Source organism: Ambystoma mexicanum, chromosome 3p (genome assembly GCF_040938575.1).
Source record: "Ambystoma mexicanum isolate Mex_15411 chromosome 3p, UKY_AmexF1_1, whole genome shotgun sequence".
Lineage (NCBI taxonomy): Eukaryota > Metazoa > Chordata > Amphibia > Caudata > Ambystomatidae > Ambystoma > Ambystoma mexicanum.
Window position 1 is genome coordinate 1,251,858,265 of NC_090925.1, and position 21,387 is coordinate 1,251,879,651.

A 21,387-nucleotide genomic window follows, 5' to 3' on the forward strand; every position below is an offset into this window, starting at 1 on the left:
CACAGTATTACTGTTTGGACTAGACTAATCACCCTGAAGGAGCGTAAGCTGCAACAACAAGGGAAGTAAAACTGCGGGGATGGATGGGAGGGTCGATGAGGAATACGTCGGAGGAACATCCCGTCGAAAGAACGTTACAAGGTAAGAAGTAACTTGTTCTTCGAAGGGATTGTGTCCTCCGACGTATTCCTCATCTTAGATAGGCTCCCATAGCAGTATTCTATATTCGGAGGAGGGAGTACTGACTTCACGCTGTCTTCTATTGGTGAATAGAATGCAGTACAGCCCTTCCAAACCTAGTCTCTTGACTAGAGGAGGAATCCAGATTGTAAAAACGTGTAAAGGTATGGACAGACGACCATGTAGCGGCCGCACATATGTCTTTAATCGGCACGCCTCTTTTGAGGGCCGATGAAGCTGCAATACCTCTGGTCGAATGAGCCCTAAGGTTTTGAGGGGGCTCTTTCCCTGCCAGTTTATAACATTCCAGAATGGCTAGAATGATCCATCTGGAAATGGTCTGCTTAGTTATTGGTAACCCCAGCTTGTGACCTGCGTAGCCTACAAACAGCTGGTCTGCCTGTCTTATCCTGGCTAGTCTACTAATGTAAAAACTTAAAACCCTCCTAGGGTCTAGTCTGTGTAACCTCTCTTCCTCTTTCCCCGGGTGAGGAGGAGGATAGAAAGATGGTGTGATAATCTTCTGAGAGATATGGAATTCAGAGTCTACTTTTGGGGGGAAATTAGGCTTCACTTGTAGGACAACTTTGTCTTTGTGAAAGATTGTATGAGGGGGTTTACAAGAAAGAGCTTGTAACTCGCTCACCCTTCTAGCAGATGTAAGTGCTATTAATAAAACAGTCTTAAGGGTAAGAAATCTTAACGAACAAGAATGGAGAGGTTCGAAAGGTGTCCCCATCAGGAAAGTTAATACTAAGTTTAAATCCCATAGGGGAACTTGGAATGGTCTTGGGGGATAAACATTGGTTAACCCCTTTAGAAACTGTATTACCAAGGGTAATTTGAAATAGGATGGTTCCTCCGCAGTACGCTTAAAGATAGATAGCGCTGCGAGATAGCCCTTAATTGTGCCAACTTGAAGGCCTGCATTTGCCAAATATAGTAGGAAGGACAAAACCATTGGTGTACCACATGAAAATGGGTCGATATTCTGTTCTCTACACCAGCTGCAAAATCTGTTCCAACGGCAGCGGTATAAAGACTTTGTTGCTGGTCTCCTTGCCGAAAGCAACACCTCCATAACATCATCAGGGAGGTCCCAATCCTTGTACCTCAGCCGTTCAGAAGCCAAGCGTGAAGGTTGAGGGTTTTGATGTCTGGATGGAGAACCTGACCTCCCTTCTGTGAGAGTAGGTTCTCTCTGAGAGGAAGTCGAAATGGAGGGCAGATGGACAAGTCTAGAAGGTCCGGGTACCACGTTCTCCTGGCCCAATCCGGGGCAATTAGGATCATGGTTCGCCGGAATCTTCTCAACCTCCTGATCATTTGAGGAATGACCGGGACCGGTGGGAACGCGTACAGAAGCGGAGGAAATTCCCTTGAGCAGAACAGGTCGCATTTCCTGTTTAGACTGGTGGCGAACAGATCTACTTGAGGGGTTCCCCAAAGGGCGAAGATCTCGTGAAGGACTTCCTGAGCTAGCTCCCACTCGTGGGAGACTGTGTTCTGCCTGCTCAGAGCGTCCGCTGTCAAGTTCTTCTCTCCGGCTAGGTGAACTGCCGATAGAGAGATTCCTTCTTGGATTGCCCAAAACCAGAGCTGCATCGCCTCTCTGCACAGGGGTAGTGATCCTACGCCTCCTCTTTTGTTGAGGTAATGCATGGCCACCGTGTTGTCCGTCATTATCAGGACGTTCTTCCCTTGTACAACTGGCAGGAAAGCCTTCAACGCAAGTTTGATGGCTCTCAGCTCTAACAGGTTGATGTGTAGTCTGGACTCCGATGGAGACCAACGACCGCTGATGGTCAAGTCGTTGGCGTGGGCTCCCCACCCCGTGAGTGAGGCATCCGTGACTACTGTTATCTCCGGCCAGGGTTGCCAAAACTGTTCTCCTTTCAGAATGTTCTCCTGACAGGCCCACCACTGAAGGTCTCGAGCCACTCTGCCGGGAACCTGAAGAAGATCTGTCATTCTCCCTGAGAATTGAGACCACTGAGTCCTCGGTGTCCACTGGAGGGATCTCATTCTCAGGCGAGCCTCTGGCACAAGGAAAATGCAGGATGCCATGAGGCCTAGCAACCTCAAAAAGTCGAAAGCTGGGAGACGTTGGGCAAGTTGGAACTTGGTAACCATCTGTAGAATATCTTGAGCCCTCACCTCTGGTGGCGAGGCTTTTCCCAGGGAAGTATCCAGGATCGCTCCTATGAACTGGAGTCTCTGTGATGGTATCATTTGAGACTTCTTTAAACTGAGGGAGAAGCCCAGTTTGTGAAGGGAGTAGCATACGTGATTTAGCTGGATCTGAGCTTGCTCCGGAGAAACAGCCCTGATCAGCCAATCGTCCAGGTAGGGGTAGACGTGAATCCCTTCCCTCCTTAGACTTGCCGCCACTACCGACATTAACTTGGTGAAGACCCTCGGGGCGGAGGTCAGCCCAAAAGGCAGTACTCGAAATTGATAGTGAGAGTTGCCAATTGCGAACCTCAGGTATTTCCTGTGTTTGAGATGGATAGGCACATGGAAATAAGCGTCCTGAAGGTCCAGAGATACCAACCAGTCCTGAAACTGAAGGGCCTGGAGGATCTGAGAAAGAGTGACCATCTTGAATTTGTCTTTCCTGAGGAATTTGTTCAATTCTCGCAAGTCCAAGATGGATCTCAGTCCTCCGTCTTTCTTTGGAATGAGAAAGTAAGGGGAGTACCAGCCCTTGTTCCTCTCCGCTACAGGTACCGGTTCTATGGCACCTTTCTCTAGCAGGTCTATAATTTCCTGCAAGAGGAGCGGATCTGGAGCTTTCTGAGAGCTGATCCCCGGTGGATGACTCTGAGGTATACGTAGGAAAGGTAGGCAGTAACCTTGGGCAACTGTTTCCAATGCCCAAGCATCTGACGTGATAGCCTGCCATTCCGCCAGATGTTGAGTCAACCTGCCTCCTACAGGTGTCCTGTGAGGGAAGTCCTCAGAGTGGTTTTGGGGCGGCTGATGCAGATGCCGATGGTAAAGAGGCACCTGCTGTTGCTGCGGCTTTAGAATATCTACCCCGTCCACCTCGGGTAGTTCTTCTTTGACCCCTTTGAGCCGGTCGTCCTCTACCTCTTCCGAATGAGGAGTAGAAGCGAAAGGACTTGCCCCTCGCAGAGGTTCCTGTGGGACGAAAAGGAGTCTGACGGATTGCAGCTCCTAGGGATTTTGCTGCTGCTTTTGAAGTTTGCATTTTCTCTAAACTGTCATCCGCCTTTTTCCCGAACAAAGAAGAGCCATCAAATGGCATGTTCAAGAGCCTGGCTTGCACATCTGGGGCAAAACCCGACTTTCTCAACCAAGCGAACCGCCTGGTTGATGTACTTGCCGCCATTGCTCTGCTGATACTGTCAGCCGAATCAATGCCCGTCTGGAGGGATTCGCACATAGCGTCTTTACCGTCCTGTATAATATTCAGGAACGCATCCCTTTCGTCTCCCTCCGGGATGCAGTCAGCCGCTGTAGAAGCACACTCCCAAAGTGTATGGCTGAACCTAGCAAGGGTGCAAGTAGCATTAACAGACTTTAACGCCATGCTACATGCTGAAAAGACTTTCTTAGCCATAGCATCATACTTTTTATCGTCCCTGTCCTGTGGGACAGTAGGATAAGCCGTCTTGACGTCGGTAGAGAATGCTGCTTGTACCACCAGACTTTCTGGGGATGGATGTTTAGACAAGAACTCTGGGTCTGTGGAAGATACCCTGTACTTTGCAGACAGTTTTTTATTTACTGCTGGTATTACATCTGGGGTTTCCCAGTTTGTCATGATCTTTCTCTGAAGAGCTTTATGAAAAGCCACCACTGGATCCTCTTGTGGGCCTTTGTCAAGAATATCCGTGAGGTCATCTTGCTGGAAAGATTGTGAAGGTGTAGACCACCCCATGAACTCTGTAATTCTGGCCATTAAGGCTCTGTAGGGGGTTTCAGCATGCTCCCCCGGGTCTGGTTTAGCAAAATCCACCTCAGGGGAAGTGTCTAAACCACTTGCCTCATGTAAAGAATCATGAAGATCCTTTAATCTGCGCTCTTCAGAGGAAAATTCCTCTCTAATTGGGGTTACACGTCCCTGTAACTCATCTTGTTCTGACAAATCACCCTCTTCTAAAATTGAGGATATAGTTCTCAATTGTTCTGAACTAATAAAGGGAGTAAATCCCATTTCCAAGGCAGAGGGTGCTGAACTTGTCATTATTGGCCTCGAAAGCGTCGATGTCGTCGACGCCGACGTCGAAGGCTTCGAGCGTGGCGTCGAAAACAGAGGTGGAGGCCTCGAGGACCTCGACAGAATTGGAATTTTACTCGACAATATCGACGCCATCGACGTCGAGGGCCTGGTAATCGTCACTGGATGTGTGGTCATCGTGACTTTTCTCAGCGTCGACGCCGGTGTCGAGGCCGGCGTCGAGTCGACAGACCTGTGTGTCGAAGGTCCCTTCGACAACGGCGTCGAAGACCTCGACGTCGACGGAACCTTCGTCGACGGCGTCGATGGAACCTTCGAGGAAGGTTTGGAGGTCATAGTCCTACTCGAGGGTTCGAGACGCGCTCGAGAGGTTTCTTTCGCCGGGTACTGCGACTCGCGGCGTTTTTGACCTTTGGGTCTTTCGACCAGAGCATCGCTCTCGGCAGTCTTCGAGGGGGTCGAGGCCGCTTTCTCGAAGACGCTCATCATGTTTTTTCTGAATTCCTCCCATTCAGCCCGGGAACTATGTTTCGTGGGGCAAGGGATTCTTTTTGGCGAAACAGAGGAAGAGGAAGACGGAGAAGGGGATCTTCGACGTTTCCTCTTCGAGTGTTTCGATCTCGAGGAGTGATGAGACCCACTCCGAGATCTGGAGCGTGAATGGTGACGAGGAGACGAATGTCTCGACTTCGTCGAAGAAGAAGAAGCTTTAAAAGTCTTACCTTTCTCCAGCTTCCCCCTACGCTCCTTCAGGGCCTTAGCTGTCATGGACATACAGTCCTCGCACTCCGAACAATGGTGTTCGGCTCCCAAGCACCACAGACAATTTCTGTGAGGATCGGTCAATGACATCTTTTTCCCACAATCTCGACATTTTTTGAAGCCGGATCGAGGGGTTGTCGGTTCCGACGAGGAAGCCATTGAGTACGATTCGAATAACTTGAAGTAAATAGTACTAAGAACTGAGCAACGGTATTCCGAGGCACCGAGTTAGCGCGGAAAAACGGAACTGAGCAACGGACGCTGCGCGCGGCCTTTATAGGCAGGATGACGTCGAGCGTCGATACGGCGGCTGTCGAGGGTCATCGTCTCGAGGGACGTCGACGCGCAGCGCCCTCTGGAGAAAAAAATTTCCGAGGCCAGCAGAGCTGGAAGGATATATCTAAGATGAGGAATACGTCGGAGGACACAATCCCTTCGAAAAGTAGTATTTAGCCATATTCTTTGAGTCTGTCCTGTTATTTGGGTCCGAGATTATTTATTATGTTAATCCCAATTTGCGCACAAGTACGCTCAAATGAGCTACTACACAATCCGTTTTTCCACCCCATTTAGAGTAGCTTGAAGCATGGAACAAAACCCACAAGTGGTGGCTTAGCATTTCCATCTGATAGTTACCTTGAATGCCTCTCAGATTATTCCATAATCTTCCACTGACCCCTCATTAAATTGAAAATAATCTTCCATAGTTTAGTGAATCCCTCTCATATAAATATCGTCCTTTAACGCCTCCGCTCTTATTCTCCATCTGGGTATCGCCTCCTTCCTTCTCCCCCAAGTCATTGTGGCCTTCAATGGGGCATAGTCTGACATCATCTTTTCTAGATAGTCGACCTGCAATATCATTATTAATGGTGATGAAACCATTTGGCACACCTACCATCTTCATATACAGAGCTGTGTTATGTAGCACCTAAATGTAAACTGCGCTATCACTTTTGTTCTTTTCCCAAAATTGTGGTCTGGGTCGTTGGCATGAATCTTGCATATTTTCAACTAATAAACCTGCAAAAAATGACATAAATGTGGACACATAAATGCATTTATCTGAAATGTACCAATATATATATGCTAGCAAAAGAAATATTGAATGCTTCAGTAATGGTAAAGGCACAAAAGTAAGCAACAGAAATGCTGACTTCTTCAAAGAAATGTTAAATATGTTTAAGCTGCATTAGAATGGGGTGAACTGTTTTCCTAAACGCTCTGCTTAATAGCCAATGGAAGCTCTTCATACAACCTTATTTAGAAAGCAATGCTAATGTTATTTACGAGAACTAAAACATGAATGCTGTTTTGTCCCAGAAGTACTTGCATCCATGCACTGAATGGATTGCTTTATGACATGATTGCCGGCTGTGACATATGAGATCACTGCTCTTGTAGGAGACTATATGATATGACATTTACAACACGCGTATACACAAGTGTTTCAAGGCGCGACAAGGCAAGGGAGGGGGAACAGAGGGAAGAGAGAGACAGTGACCTTACTAGGCCAGGTGACATTGAGATTGCACAAGTGCAGGGGAAGGGGGGGAAGAGAAAAGTGCAGGGGGGAAATGGAGAGGTGGAAGTGCAGTACACAGGATCGACAGTAGAAACAAAATAGAATAAATCAAGCAATAAGTAAACAGTGTGGCTAGTTGGTGGCAAAGGAAAGGGTAAGTGCAGACATCATGTGTGAAGTGCTGGTAGGGGACTGTAGAGATACAGAAAACAGTCCCCAAGTGTGGGGGTTGCCAGGGAGGCAGTGCAGGTGTGCAACTGGCAGGGGAGGGGACCTGGGCCTGAGATCAGAGGGTGGCCAGGTGACCAGTGCGGTTTTAGTTTCAGTCAGGAATTCAGCAGGGGAGAGGAGGAGAGAAAGCAGAAGCAAAGGGGAAGGTTTTGAGGTGCTTCCGGAACCGGAGAGGGTTCTCCTCAAGTTTCTGGGATGCAGGGCTCTGTTCCAGAGGGAGGCCCCAGCTGAAGACTGAGATCTACCACCAACTCGTTGCTTGGAGAAGCAACTGACCCTGAGGGAGTTGGAGGTGGATGAGTAAAGAGCTCGAGAAGGAAGATATTTAGGAAGAGAGAGCTGAAGGTATTGAGGCCACAAGTCCCAGAAGGCCTTGTGGACAACGCAGATAGGTTTGAACTTAATCCTTGTAGCCACTGGGAGCCAGTGCAGAGATTTCAGTCCTAGAGAGATACGATCCCTGGGTTTGAGGCCAAGGGCAAGTCTCACAGTCCTGTTCTGGATGAGCTGCAGAGGGCTGAGAGTAGAAGCAGGCAGATTTAGAAAGAGGCTGTTGCAGTAGTTTAACCTAGAGAGAACCAGAGCTCTGGAGACAGTGAGCTTCTGGTGGAAGGAGAGGAAAGGAAGAATACCTCTGAGAAGGTGCAGCTGGTAGTGTGACTTCTTCAGAGATGTGAGGAGAGAAGGAGAGTGTAGAGTTGAAGATGACCCTGAGGTTTGTAGCCTCACAGGTGGGAGCAGGAAGAGGGCCAGGAGAGGCCGGCCAGAGAGCAACAGGAAAGGAGGGAGCAGGTGTGGAGGAGATTCTCTGAGGAGAATCTCAGTCTTAGAGATCATTGGCTGCACACCACTTCTGGATAGCAGACAGTCAGAGATTAGAGGAGGATAAGTGGCACAAGGCAGCCTGAAAATGAATTGAGTGTCAGCTGCATAGCACTGAAAGTTGGGGCAGAGAGCGGCAATGCGGTGGGCAAAAAGTGCCAGGTATTGGTTGAACAGCCAGGGAGGGAGGTTAGACCCCTGGGGAACACCACAGGTAGATATAGAGATAGAGGAGAGGAAGGACCCCAGTTGGACCAGGGAGGGTCAATCGGAGAGGAAAGAGGTCAGCCAAACCAGGGCCTGATCAGTGATACCCAGGTTATCACGGAGACAGTTGAGCAGGATGACATGTTTGACTGTGTCAAAGGCAGAAGAGTGATCAAGTAAGATGAGGACACAGGGTGTGTTGGAATGGAATCAAGGTTGGAGATCGGGACTTCATGGATGTTCAGGAGAGCACTTTCCGTGCTTCTGCCAGCTCTGAAGCCAGACTGATGGTCATTGAGACAACCAACAGTGTGAAGATTAAGCTGGGAGATGGCCAGCTTTTCCAGGAGTTTGTCCAGGAAAGGAGTGAAGGAGTGATACAGGAACATGCTTAAAGTCTGGCATACTTCCCCGTTTCTATTCAGCTCAACATTTTATAAAGTGACTGACTGTGAAACTGAGTTAGTTTGAACCCAACAGCTGATCTCTATTCGCCTCAATCAAAGATTACATCAATCTAACTTAATGGCATGGGGCCTCATTACGACCCTGGCGCTAAGTGAAAAACGATGGCGGTAAATGGTTACCGCCATCGTTTTCCGCCAGGTCCGATCATGACCCGTGACCGTTAACTACGATGCCATTAGCAGCATCGTAGTTAACGCTGCCGCTAACTGCGCGCGCACGCAACCTCCCACACCGTACTTAGCGCCATGGCGGAAAGGTACGCGAATGCCGACCCAAGCGGACATGCACCTAACGCCATCACCCAGCCCGTTAAGTACCTTACCGCCATGGTGCTAATTACGCCATCGCGAACCAACCGTAAAGGGCCATGTAAAGTGAATGCAGCTGCCACAGGTGCACAGAAACAGCACAGGTGAAGTATGCATATGTAAGTACAAAAAGAGCACACCCCACCCCTTCCCACACCCAGTCACACTCCACAATGATACCAATACGACTAGCAATGTTGGGGCTGGAGGACCTGATAGCAATGCAAGTGCTACAACAGCAACAGGCAGCACAGAGGAGACGCAGGAGGAGAAGGAGGGCAAGGCAGGCCCAGCAAGCCCCACCAGCACAGCCAGTGCCACCACGCAGGCAGCCCCCAATCCCACGCATCAGAGCCAATCCATTCAACCTCACTGCTGAGCAGATCCACACCCTGTACCGTTTGGACCGGGACACCATCACCGCCATCGTAGACATGACACACAACGACATCGTCAGCATGATAGAAACTCCAACCGCCATCCCACCCCTACTGAAGGTAGTGTCTGTACTCCACTTCCTGGCCACAGGCACCTACCAGCACACAGTGGGGCACTTGCATGGCATTTCACAACCATTATTCTCACGAACACTCATCCAAGTGCTCGATGTCCTCCTCAAGCACACAGACGTCCACATCTCATTACCACGGACTGCCCAGGAGATTGCAAACACCAAAGTGGGTTTCCATGCACTAGCCGGCATACCCGGTTGCATTGGTGCCATCGACTGCACCCATGTGGAATTGGTGGTTCCACGTGCCATGGAGGTACCGTACCGCAACCGGAAACAGTTCCACTCAATCAACGTGCAAATGGTCTGTGACTCCAACAAGATCATCACACATTGTTGTGCCCGATTCCCCGGATCAACCCATGATTCTATGGTCCTGAGGAACTCCACAATACCACGCTACATGGAGCGACATGCAGGCCCAAGATCCTGGCTACTCGGTGAGTCCAATGTCATGGAAGTGGGCAGGTGAATGACGTACCGATGTATACTCCACCTGGCTGAGAGGGGGGGGGAATGATGCATACTCCGCCTGGCTGAAAGGGGGGGGGGGATGATGCATACTCCACCTGGCTGAAAGGGGGGGGAATGATGCATACTCCACCTGGCTGAAAGGGGGGGGGGGGAAATGATGCATACTCCACCTGGCTGAAAGGGGGGGGGAATGATGCATACTCCACCTGGCTGAAAGGGGGGGGGATGATGCATACTCCACCTGGCTGAAAGGGGGGGGGAATGATGCATGCTCCACCTGGCTGTGAGTAGCAGAGAGAACTGAGACAGAGGATACCCTGAAGCAACCCATACTCCACCCAACACCAGTAAAGCCAATAGCCAATGTATGCAGCCCCACCATGTGAATGAGGTTGTGTCCCAACCATGACACAACCATCTGCAAGTGCATTCTACCAAATAAGACCACATTGTCAACAATGAAAAGCACCTACATGCACGTCACCAAACACCGTCAACCGATAGGCCTGTCCCCCATAACTGCCCACGAAGGAGGCACATGACACACAAACATCAACACACCATTACACAGACAGCAGGGCCCCCAAAATGTCCCTGTCTACATCAGCATTGCTCACTGGGGTCATGATGAGGCCCACAGCAATGTAGCAATGATGTGCGCATTGCCATCACAGGACATGTGCCAGGCCAACTAACCAAACGGCATGAACGGACACAATGGATGGGCACTCACAATGCACTCAACCCCTCTGCATACATTGGGTGATGGCATGCAAAACAGGCCATGGAAGCCATGAGCATATACTGGTTGCATTGCGTGAATCAATTAGTGCATGTAGAAGTGAGCCAAAGTAACAGTTGGATGCAAGCCATGGTGGCACATCATGTTCTTGATCAGACGACATGACTGACACATACATTCTCGCCTACATACAGGTGATGCAGGCTATCCCCTGAAGAGGTGGCTCCTTACACCAGTCCGGAACCCGCAGAACCAGCACGAGGAGGACTTTAACCGTGCACATACACGTACCCGTGTGGTCATAGAGCAGACATTCGGCCTATTGAAGGCACGGTTCCGATGCCTCAGCAGGTCTGGTGGGGCACTCCTGTACCGCCATGAGAAGGTGGCACAGATCGTCATGGCATGTGTCATGCTACACAATATGTGCGTCAGACGGAATGTGCCCCTGCCCCCTGACGCAGAACTGCAACCACCTGACGATGAGGATGAGGAAGGTGCAGATGGGGAAGCACCCCATGGAGGAGGCGATGCACAGGAGGGGCGTGCAATGCGCCAAACTATCATCGACCACTGCTTCTAGCACACACGGCTGGTGTGTATCACATGGAGACTGCACTTGGGGCACTGTGTGTCTCTGGGACATGCACACTGTGGACTGTACACCAATAAAGCACACATATGCAATGAAAATGTTCACACATTTCATTTCGGGAAAGCAAAAAGTGTATTTCAATCATAAAACGTCGTGACACAACCACTCCCCCTCCCCCCTTCCCCCTGCACACCCCAACACACCCCCTCCCACCTCCCCCCTGCATACCCCAACACACCCCCTCCCACCTCCCCCCTGCACACCCCAAGTAAGTGTCAACAGATGCCTGTGACAGTGGCCACAGGCTGTTACAAGCCCCCTCTCCCGGCCCCCGGGGCACCCCTGGCTGTGGAGCGCAGGTTACGTCCGGAAAGTCGGACGGGGCTGCTCTGTGCAGAACTGGCAGCCGAGGATGTCCCTGCCTGCCCCCGTGCATGCACGTCCTGTAGGGTGTGGGTGAGCTCAGTGAGCGCACGACGCAACCCGGCAAGTTCACCACAGATGTCCCTAGACATGGCCTGCATGGCATCCCTCAGGGTGGCAGTGCTCTGCGCTACTTCGGCCCTTAGGGTCTCCGTGGCCTGTTCAATGGTTGCCCTAGCCCCCACACATTCCGCGGCATGCTCAGTCAGCATCGTGGACAGTTGTTGCTGCCGTTCTATGATGTCCTCGAGGGACTGCTGCCCCTGCTGGGCCATGCCCAGTGCTGGTGGTGTGATGGAGGGGCTGCTCCCCTCCTGTGGACTGAGGACTGGGCATGGGGTAGATGGCCACTCCTCTTCCTCTGTGTGCCCCTGTGTGTGATCCTCATGGGGGCTGGCGTTTGACAAACAGGGGGAATGTAGAAGGTCAGTGGGGCTTCTGACTTCGTGCTCCTCAATGTCAGAGTCTTCACCCATGTTGCTGCTGGCCGCAGACCCGGTGCCTTCTGTGGCAGGCAATGTTGGTACAGGTGGAGCTGCTGCTGCTGGCCTGCTGCCTACAGGGGTGCTTGCCGGTGGGCCGTCCGGTTTGCTTGCAGTGGATTCTGCTTGTTGTGGGGTCTGCCTCACTGCAGCTGAGGTTGAGGGTGCGGGGATGGTATTATTGGCCTTCTTGGCTCTCTTCGTCGCAGGGGTGTCCTGGTCCTCGGGGTGTGAATCTGTGCCTGTGGTGGAGCAAAGGAGGGAGGGCGTTATTGATGGGTCTGCGGACTCTGGAATGACAATGATTGACATGATTCTGGTCAGTAGATGAGGCAGATTTCAGGCAGGCCATGCAGGTTGTCTCCCTTTTGTGTGGAATGTGGATGCAGGTATGTGGGTGCCAGCAGTGTATACAGGGTGGTGCTCGCATGTGGCTATGGGCAGTGTGGAGCTAATGTGTTGCATTTACACTCTAGGGGAACCTTGTGGTACACATGAATGGACTGCAGTGACTATGGCATGTCTTGTTTGAGGCACCTACCTTCATCGCCTGATGTCGGAACTCCCCTTTCCATCCCTCCAACGCCTTCAATGCCTTCCATGCCAATCGTGGTTGCACAAATCTCCTCCCACGGTTGGAGTTTTAGTGGGGATTCCGAACCTCCACCGGTACCCAGGGCAAGGTTGCGGTTCGCAGAGATGACGGCTCTGACCCGTATGCGAAGGTCATCCCAGTGCTTCCTGCACTGCTGTGGGGTGCGGTCCCCACCGCGCTGACGCGCTCGGCCACCAGGGCCCAGATGGCCTTCTTTTTTGCTATCGCTGGCCTGGTCATTTCCGGCGAGAAAACGACAGCTGCGTTGTCTTGCAGGGTCTCCGCAAGCATGCAGAGTTCCTCCCGGCTAAATCTTTCCTGGCGCTGGCGGTCACATGCCTTCTTAACAACTTTAGGCATTTTTGGGTAGTTGGATGGGTGGGTGATTGGTTGGGACAGGTGTCAGGGTTGGATCTGGTGTTGTTCGGTAGGATGGCAATGGATTGTGTTTTTAAAGATGGCCGACGTGCTGTTTCCCGTTCCGCCGCGATGACGCTATTTCCGGTTCTGCTTTTTACGGTGGCTGCTAATTACGGTGGCAGAAGTGCACCTTGCTCGCCCTACGATGCCGGTAGGGGCCTTTTCCGCCATGGCGTTAATTGCATTACCGCCATGGCGTAATGCTCGTGCGCGATGGGTCGTAATGTGGCGCTCTTTACGCCATCGGCCCACGACGTAAACGCTCATTATGCCATGGCGGTAATGACGGCAGATTACCGCCTGGGTCGTAATGAGGCCCATGGTCTTTAATTGTTTGTTAGTGAGCACAAACATATGATTACACACGTTTCTTAGATATATTCATATCTATCCATGTTCTCAGCTACCCAATTAAGCCCATTAAGAAATCAGGATTGTGTAAGGCCTATGACACCCGAGGACAACACAAACGGAGCTGGATAGAGCAACCAAACACATGAGGAGAGAAGCAGGTTTGCCCATGAGGGGAGGTCGTGCAAGGGAAAGGATTACATGTATGGAGGCGAAACACATTTATTTTGTGATTATTGATTTCTGTTCACAGATTGCCTCTGGCTTTTTAAAGAAAATAGCAATATGATGATTTCATTTTCTATAACTTTCATTTTAACGATTTGTGCTTTCATTCTTAATAATGTTATATTTAAAAGCGTGCACGTTCTCGCTGCTTAATGAAGATGCGACGTTGTTTGATCATATTTTCTTTTCCTTGAAAGAATACATTCCAAAGGTTATATCTTCTTTTTTTTAAAGTGACTGCATGTTACTAAATCTGCTCTATGAGACAGTAGGTATAAAGGTGCATGTGCTCATATTCAGAAATGCAACAGACAGAAAAAGTGAACATTCCAGGCAAAGGATGTACCACAGGCCTGATAGTCAAGTACACCGGCTGTGGGGGTGGAGGCGAAGTCCAGCTTCGGGTGATGGGGAATAAAACCCTAACAGTATGACCAGGGTCCATAGCAAATCAATAGCATTGTTTACACCTCCACAAAAGTGCAAAACCTTTCTGTGACTAACACACAAACAAAGGACATTGGAGTACACCTCTCTGAACAACGAGGAATTCTGTTACTAAGACTTACCTTCTTCACTTTCAAACGCAGTGCAGAGGCAGCTGGCCTCCTGGCTTATCCTCTCTGCCAGGGACTTCTTCCCAAGCCCAAAGTTCCTCAGGGTGGAGATTGTGAACCGCCTCGTCTCTTTCCAGCCTTGGCCATACCTTGCAAATACTATGCCTGTAAGAGGTGGAAGGAGGACAGGTAAGATCCTTGTCGTGGAACTATAATCCCATTGTAAGTGCACTCCCATTGCTGATCAACTAGAGGGTCTCCAAAGAGAAGGTGGGGGATTATGAACACTTTAGGTCTCAGAATGGCCGAACACTCTTCTTTGGGCGATAGGTTACTTTCATAAAATAGTTCAAAATTAAAAGAAAAGGTTTCTGAAATTGTGCTTTGAATGCCAGTCTATGCTATGACATTCTGCCCAAAATTTCACCCGTTTTTGCAATATTGTTAGTGACAAAATATTCAACATGCAGTTGTGTGGAATGTTATCTAGCTTGCTTTACTGAGGTTTGCCAGCTCCCATTCCGTCTACGAGAATAATAAACCGAGATCAGAGACCTGAACAAAGCGTGAGATTCCGTTTAGATATGTGGACGTGTTCCAAATCTATACAGAGAGTTTCAGACACTAATCAATCCTGATAAATGGATTTTCTTGTATTAAACCTTTGATAATTCTATTATGTTCTGTACCTTTCTGCCACGCCCGATATGCCCCTTTACATGCAATAGCATTTGCACGTGTGCAGATGTGTCCCAGTACTTTTACAATATACACACATGCAGTAAAATCCATGCAGTCATGACCGCACACCCCCATAACAACCGGACTCCAGAATATGCACCTAATGCACATGAGATTTGGGCCATCCCTCCTGCTCTTCACAAATTAACTGAAGACCCTTTTTAGTCTTTTGCTTACCCGAATCCTTGACATAGTTTTTTTGTGATGAAGATAAGGTCTCTCCTCACCAGATGCCAGGGTTGTCTTGATGGAAAAGACAGGCCTGGCAAAAGGGAAGGAATAACTCCAATTGGAGTAAAAAAAACCTTGGTGAACAGTTGCAGTCTGGACAAGGTGTGGAATCCAGTACTGGTAGCAATTTAGTAGTACCAACGTAGGCTAAAGACCTAGGAGCCTGCGAATTTTGGTAGGATATCAAAGGGCTGTAGTAGACAGCACATGAGCAGAAGGAAGGGATAGGAAACAGAACCAGAGGGCAAGGAGGTGATATCAGACTGGGAACTGCGAAAGTAGGAACTCAGAGCGGGAAGAAAGGTACTGGAAGAAGGAAAAGCATGGGGCGGCACAGGAAGAGAAAGGAGTGTTACAGGCAATGAAGAAGTTGCAACGCATTGTTTTCCTTGGATGGTTTTCATGGCACGGTGTGAAAGCTCCTCCCCCGAAGCGTAATGCTGCGTGAGGCACGCTGTGTCCTCCCTTGATTGCAAAAATAATTTGGTTGGCCTCATGCATGAGGCGCCATGTCTTGGTTGGCAAATGTGTACAATGTGGTTGGCTTAATGATCGCCATCGGTCATTCATGGACCAGGAACGGTATTGCGCTCTGACATAATACCCCCTGGCAAGCTGGGTCATGCCTGGTTTCCACAGATCCAAGCGGTGAAAGCAATGGATCAAAGTAGGTGCATGGACATGACGGGCAGGTTCGCAGTTACGCTCTGAAGGAGGTACCTACTGTAGAGTACCACGATGGAAATGGGAGTATATATATATATATATATACAGATCTGTTCCACTTCGAATTCTTGATGTTGATTATGGATAATGGGAGGTGGAGGAAGAACTTGGTGATAGGATGAAGTATCTGGGGAAACTGGTTTGAGCAGGGATGAGTGGAATACTGGATGGATGCAATGCCAAGTCGGAGGTAATTGGAGCCTTAAGGCCACAGGATTGATTCACTTCTTTACTTTGAATGGTCCAAAATACTTGGGTGCAAACTTGCCTTTAGGGAGATGACCTGCTACATCCTTGCTGGATAACCAGACTCGGGCTCGTACCTGGCACAGAGAGTCAGGACTGCGATGTAGATCAGAGTAGCGTTTGGCATCTTTTTGAGCAGCAGTTAGGTTAGATAGAGCTTGTTTCCGAGTTTTGAGCAAGAGAGATAAGGCTTTGGCCCTCATTACGACCCTGGCGGAAATCGAAAAACGATGGCGGAAATGCAATACCGCCATCGAATAGCGCTCGGTGCGATTATGACCCGTCACCGTAAAGTACGATGCCATTAGCGACACCGTAGTGAACGCCAACGCTAACTGCACCAAGTACGCGCACGCGCGCCATGCGAAACCGTAATTACCACCATGGCGCAACGGTACGCGAATTCTGACCCTAGCGGACATTTACCTAACGCCATCAAGCATGGCGGAAAGTACCATTCCGCCATGGTGAGAAGTACGGCATCGCGAACCAACCGTAAAAGGCCCTACTGAGTGCCTGTACACCACTCCCTGGCCACATTGCACAACTCCTCGTAGGTGCAATGAAGTCACACAATGCAACCAGTGAAATGTACAAGTCACCCATGCATGCCAACGAACAAATGAATGTAGGGGCTCCAAGTGCCTTGTGAGTGGCCATCCATATTTGCCATGGCACCATTGCCGTACTGATGCAGCACAGGCATGTGAAGGTTCAAGTACAGCAACATGAACTGAAATATGAGACAAACAAAAACAGGCCCCCCATCGACTGACACCAGTGTAAGGCAACATTCAAAGCAGTATCCTGAGTGAGACTGCACCAGCCCTGTACTCCTGCCAGTAAACAAACCAACCATCAGCATAAGCATGTACCACACAAGTTGGCAGAGTGACTGAGCAGCCAGGCTCATCTCAAGAGGGGCCAATGGGAGCTGCAGGGCACAGATGGCACGAATACAGAAGCTATTCCAATGGACATGACCTCAGTCTCCCTCCAAGAAACGCACGCAAACACAGGCACCTGTGACCAGCCATATTCTGATAATCGCATCATTCCACCAATCCACCTGGCTGACCGGCATCTGTTACACAAAAGCTAATCCCCCGCCCCTGAGCATGACATCATTAAAACAGTCATAATGGCAGCCCCTATCCCTGACCTCACTGGGCTTCGTAGGCAAACGCGCCCAGTACAGTACCACGCAACTATATTCAGAAGCCGGAACCCAATGCAGATCTTCTCACAATACATCGCTCCACAAATAGGAATATGCTACATTACTTGCAAAGAATAACGCTACACGGTCAATATCATAATCAAAATTTAATGCACAACAAAATCACCAAGCCCATACAGCTATTAGGTCATGAACTCCAAAATATATTTCATTATTGTGGGCTGCATCCGCAATAAATGACCAGCTTCTTCTTGTGTGACGCCCTGTGCCTTCATGGTACACAGGGGCTACATTCACTTTCAAAAAGGCAACATGGAAGCGCCTAGAACCGCAGGGCCGTCCCATTAGGTAGGCACTAGTCCAGCTGAAAGGTCGATATGTTGCTCCTAGCCACTAGAACTGCGTAAGGGCATGTGGCCCATTGGCGATCGTCCCATAAGATCGTAATGGTGCTCCACTGATTAACACGAAGCAGCAGGTGTCGGGAGTAAAAGCCATCTGCAGGAGTGGCATACAGATGGCAGCGGCAAAAGGGGAGGAGATACCCGTCACCCAAATGAAATGAAAAAGAATAGTATGGGCATCAGAACTTCATTTGAATTACTCACTTCAATGATCACACTAAATCCACAGCCATATGCATGCTAGCCCACTCAAAAGGATTATTCCCACCCAAAAATCACTTGCGAATCATAACTATATAAATCGAGGTGAAAACACTATTACAAACGAGTGTTTGTGTGCATGCGTCTGTTAAAACAGAATCCATTAGATGTGATTAGTGTTTGAAGGCGCGTCGAGACAGGGAGGGTTCAACAAGGGCAGATAGACGATGGTCCCACTATGGCAGCCCTGCATCACATAGCGCAGGGGAAGTGGATAGATTCCAAAAAGCCATGTACATGGCAAACTCTCTATTAAATCATCTGTCCATGCATCCATACATCATTCCCTCATCCCGGTATGAAAACGCCTGATCATTTACTCACATAACATGTGAAATTTCCATTGAGTCTGTGCGTAATGCAGTCTGCAAAATCCACTGTGCTCCAGCCCGGAATTCCAGTGTTGTGAAGTAACATGTATTTGGGAACGTCCGGCCTTATCGTCCACTACGCTATTGCGCATCCCATACTATTCATATCAATCATTGCATTCTCGCCATGGCCCCTGTCCGAAGGACATTAAACAATAGAACTTTATATCTGCAGTCAGACCTGTGGGCGTCTCCTCGCCGCTAGCTGAAAACCGAAAGCGCTGTCCTTCGAATTCCTCATTTGCAACATCACGTCGAAAAGGCATCTGTGACCGCTTGAAATCACAAATCCATCCATGTAGTGCGGCAGTGTGTGAAACTGGCTTCACTCACAAATGGGACGCCCCGCCCGTCGGTGAACCTCGGTACAGTGCTGCATGAGGGTCCACCGTTAATCGAGTACTACATTCCACTGACCCTACACAAGTTTGTTCGCGACTGCAAAGATAGTATGTCAAACAATGGGACCATAGCAGAATGAACATATGAACCAATATTTCACTGCCATCAGGATTAAATACATGATTGTAATAGCAAGATGCCATGCGTCGAATTGCAGCGTTGTGTGCGGGACGTGCTCGCCCAAAGGGGATTGCAGCTTGCACAGGTGGAATGAATCACCACAGGTGGAGGCTATACAGCCTGAAAACACATAAATTGCACAACCAACCCCCTCCCACAACCACACCCACTCCAAAATGCTACCGGCAGGACTAGCGATGTTGGCCCTGGGGGACCTGATAGCACTGCAAGTACTACAACTTCAAGAAGAAGATGAACACCAACTACTACAACAACCGGCCGCACAGAGGAGACGCAGGAGGAGGAGGAGGGCAAGGCAGGGCCAGCAAGGCCCACCAGCACAGCCACTACCACCACGCAGGCAGCCCGCAATCCCACGCCTCCGAGCACATCCGTTCAACCTCACAGATGAGCAGATCCACACCCTCTACCGTTTGGACCGGGACACCATAACCGCCATTGTGGACATGACACACGCTGACCTTGTCAGCATGATAGATAGCCCAACCGCCATCCCACCCCTACTGAAGGTGGTGTCTGTACTCCACTTCCTGGCCACAGGCACCTACCAGCACACAGTCGGACAGTTGCATGGCATTTCACAGCCACTGTTGTCACGGACACTATTGCAAGTGCTCGATGCCCTCCTGAAGCACGCAGACGACTACATCTCTCTACCACGCTCGGAGCAGGAAATTACGAACACAAAAGTGGGATTCCATGCACTTGCCGGCATACCGGGTTGCATTGGTGCCATCGACTGCACCCATGTGGAATTGGTTGTCCCACATGCCATGGAGGCCCAGCACCGCAACCGAAAACAATATCATTCTCTGAATGTACAAATGGTGTGTGACTCCAACAGGATCATTACACATTGTTGTGCCCGATTTCCTGGATCAACCCATGATTCTATGGTCTTGAGGAACTCTACAATACCACGCTACATGGAGCGACACGCAGGGAACAGATCCTGGCTACTCGGTGAGTCTCATTTCATGCATGATAATGTGGGGTATGTGATGCGGCAATGACCTGGCAGGAAGGGGGGGTGTGCGTACGTAGCAATGTCATTCCACAAACATCCTTTATTGTCCACATACAGGTGATGCCGGGTATCCACTGAAGAGATGGCTCCTTACACCACTCCGGAACCCACAGAACCAGCATGAGGAGGACTACAACCATGCCCACTCACGTACCCGTGTAGTCATAGAACAGGCATTCGGCCTACTGAAGGGTCGTTTCCGCTGCCTCAGCAGGTCTGGCGGGGCACTCCTGTACCGCCATGAGAAGGTTGCAAAGATGGTCATGGCATGTGTCATGCTACACAACATGTGCGTACGTAGAAATGTGCCCATGCCCCCTGACGCAGAACTGCAAGCACCTGAAGATGGTCATGATGAGGGTGGGGATGTGGCAGCACCTCAAGGAGTCCGCGAGGCACAGGAGGGCCGTGAAATTCGTCAGATTATCATAGATTCATGCTTCTAGCACTCACGCCTGGTGGCTGATACATGGACACGGGACTTGTGGCACTGTGTGTGTCTGGAACATGCACAATATGGACTGTACGCCTATAAAGGCCTCGTACACAAAGATCAATGTCCACACATCTCATTGGATGATTGTGAAATGTTTATAGCATATGTGAAATTATGTTACACACCTCATCGACCCGCCACCCAAGTAAGCCCAACACACCCCCTCCACCCTCCCCCCCCGAACACCAGTGTCCAAAGATGCTCATTGTCAGTGGGCAGACGCTATTGCAAGCCCCCTCTCCGGGTATCAGGGGCACCCCTGCCTGTGGAGCGCAGGTTCCTCCCAGATCTACGTTGGGGGCTGCCCTGGACGGAACTTGCAACGGATGATGTCTCTGCCTGCTCACGTCCATGCATGTCCCTAAGGGTTTGTGAGAGCTCAGTGAGCACACGGCGCACAGCGGCAAGTTCAGCACATACGTCTTTGGACGTCGCATGCAGTTCCCCCCTCAGGCTCTCGGTGCTTCTCTCCATTTGTACTCTCAGGCTCTCGGTGCTTCTCTCCATTTGTACTCTCAGGCTCTCGGTGCTTCTCTCCATTTGTACTCTCAGGCTCTCGGTGCTTCTCTCCATTTGTGCCCTTAGTGTCTCTGTACTTCTCTCCATTTCTGCCCTAAGTGTCTCAGTAGATGTTTCTATGGCTGCCTTAGTACCCCCACATTCATCAGCATGGTCCTTGAGGAGCGTGGCCAGTTGCTGCTGTTGCACGATCACCTGGTCGAGGGACTGTTGCCTCTGCTGGGCCTTGGCCATTTGCGGCGGTGTCACAGAGGGGCTGATCACCTCATGTTGCCTTGCCACAGGGCTTGTGGGGGATGGCCAGTCGTCGTCTTGTGGGTGCCCCTGCGTGGTATCCTCATGGTGTACGGGATGAAACAAACAGGGGGATTGAGACAGGTCATGGATGGATCCTACATCGACATCACCGTTTTCTGTGTCGGAGCATGCTGCCATTAATGCAGTGTCACCTATGGTGCTGCTGCCACCAGAAGCAGTGCCTTCTGTGGCATCCATTGGGGGGACCTGTGGTGCTGCTGTTGTGGGCATGCTGGCTGCTGGGGTGCCTGTTGAAG

At 50.1% G+C, this 21,387-nt stretch overlaps 1 protein-coding gene across 2 annotated transcripts in view; it reads right to left on the reverse strand.

Annotated features, from left to right (window-relative positions):
* LOC138581414 (cytochrome P450 2D15-like) overlaps positions 1–21,387 on the reverse strand; it is a 703,698-nt gene that overhangs the window by 603,483 nt on the left and 78,828 nt on the right. For both annotated transcript variants that reach the window (XM_069652729.1, XM_069652730.1), the window contains exon 3: positions 14,101–14,253. In XM_069652729.1, the coding sequence (XP_069508830.1) occupies positions 14,101–14,253 (153 nt within the window). The remainder of the gene's footprint in view (positions 1–14,100; positions 14,254–21,387) is intronic.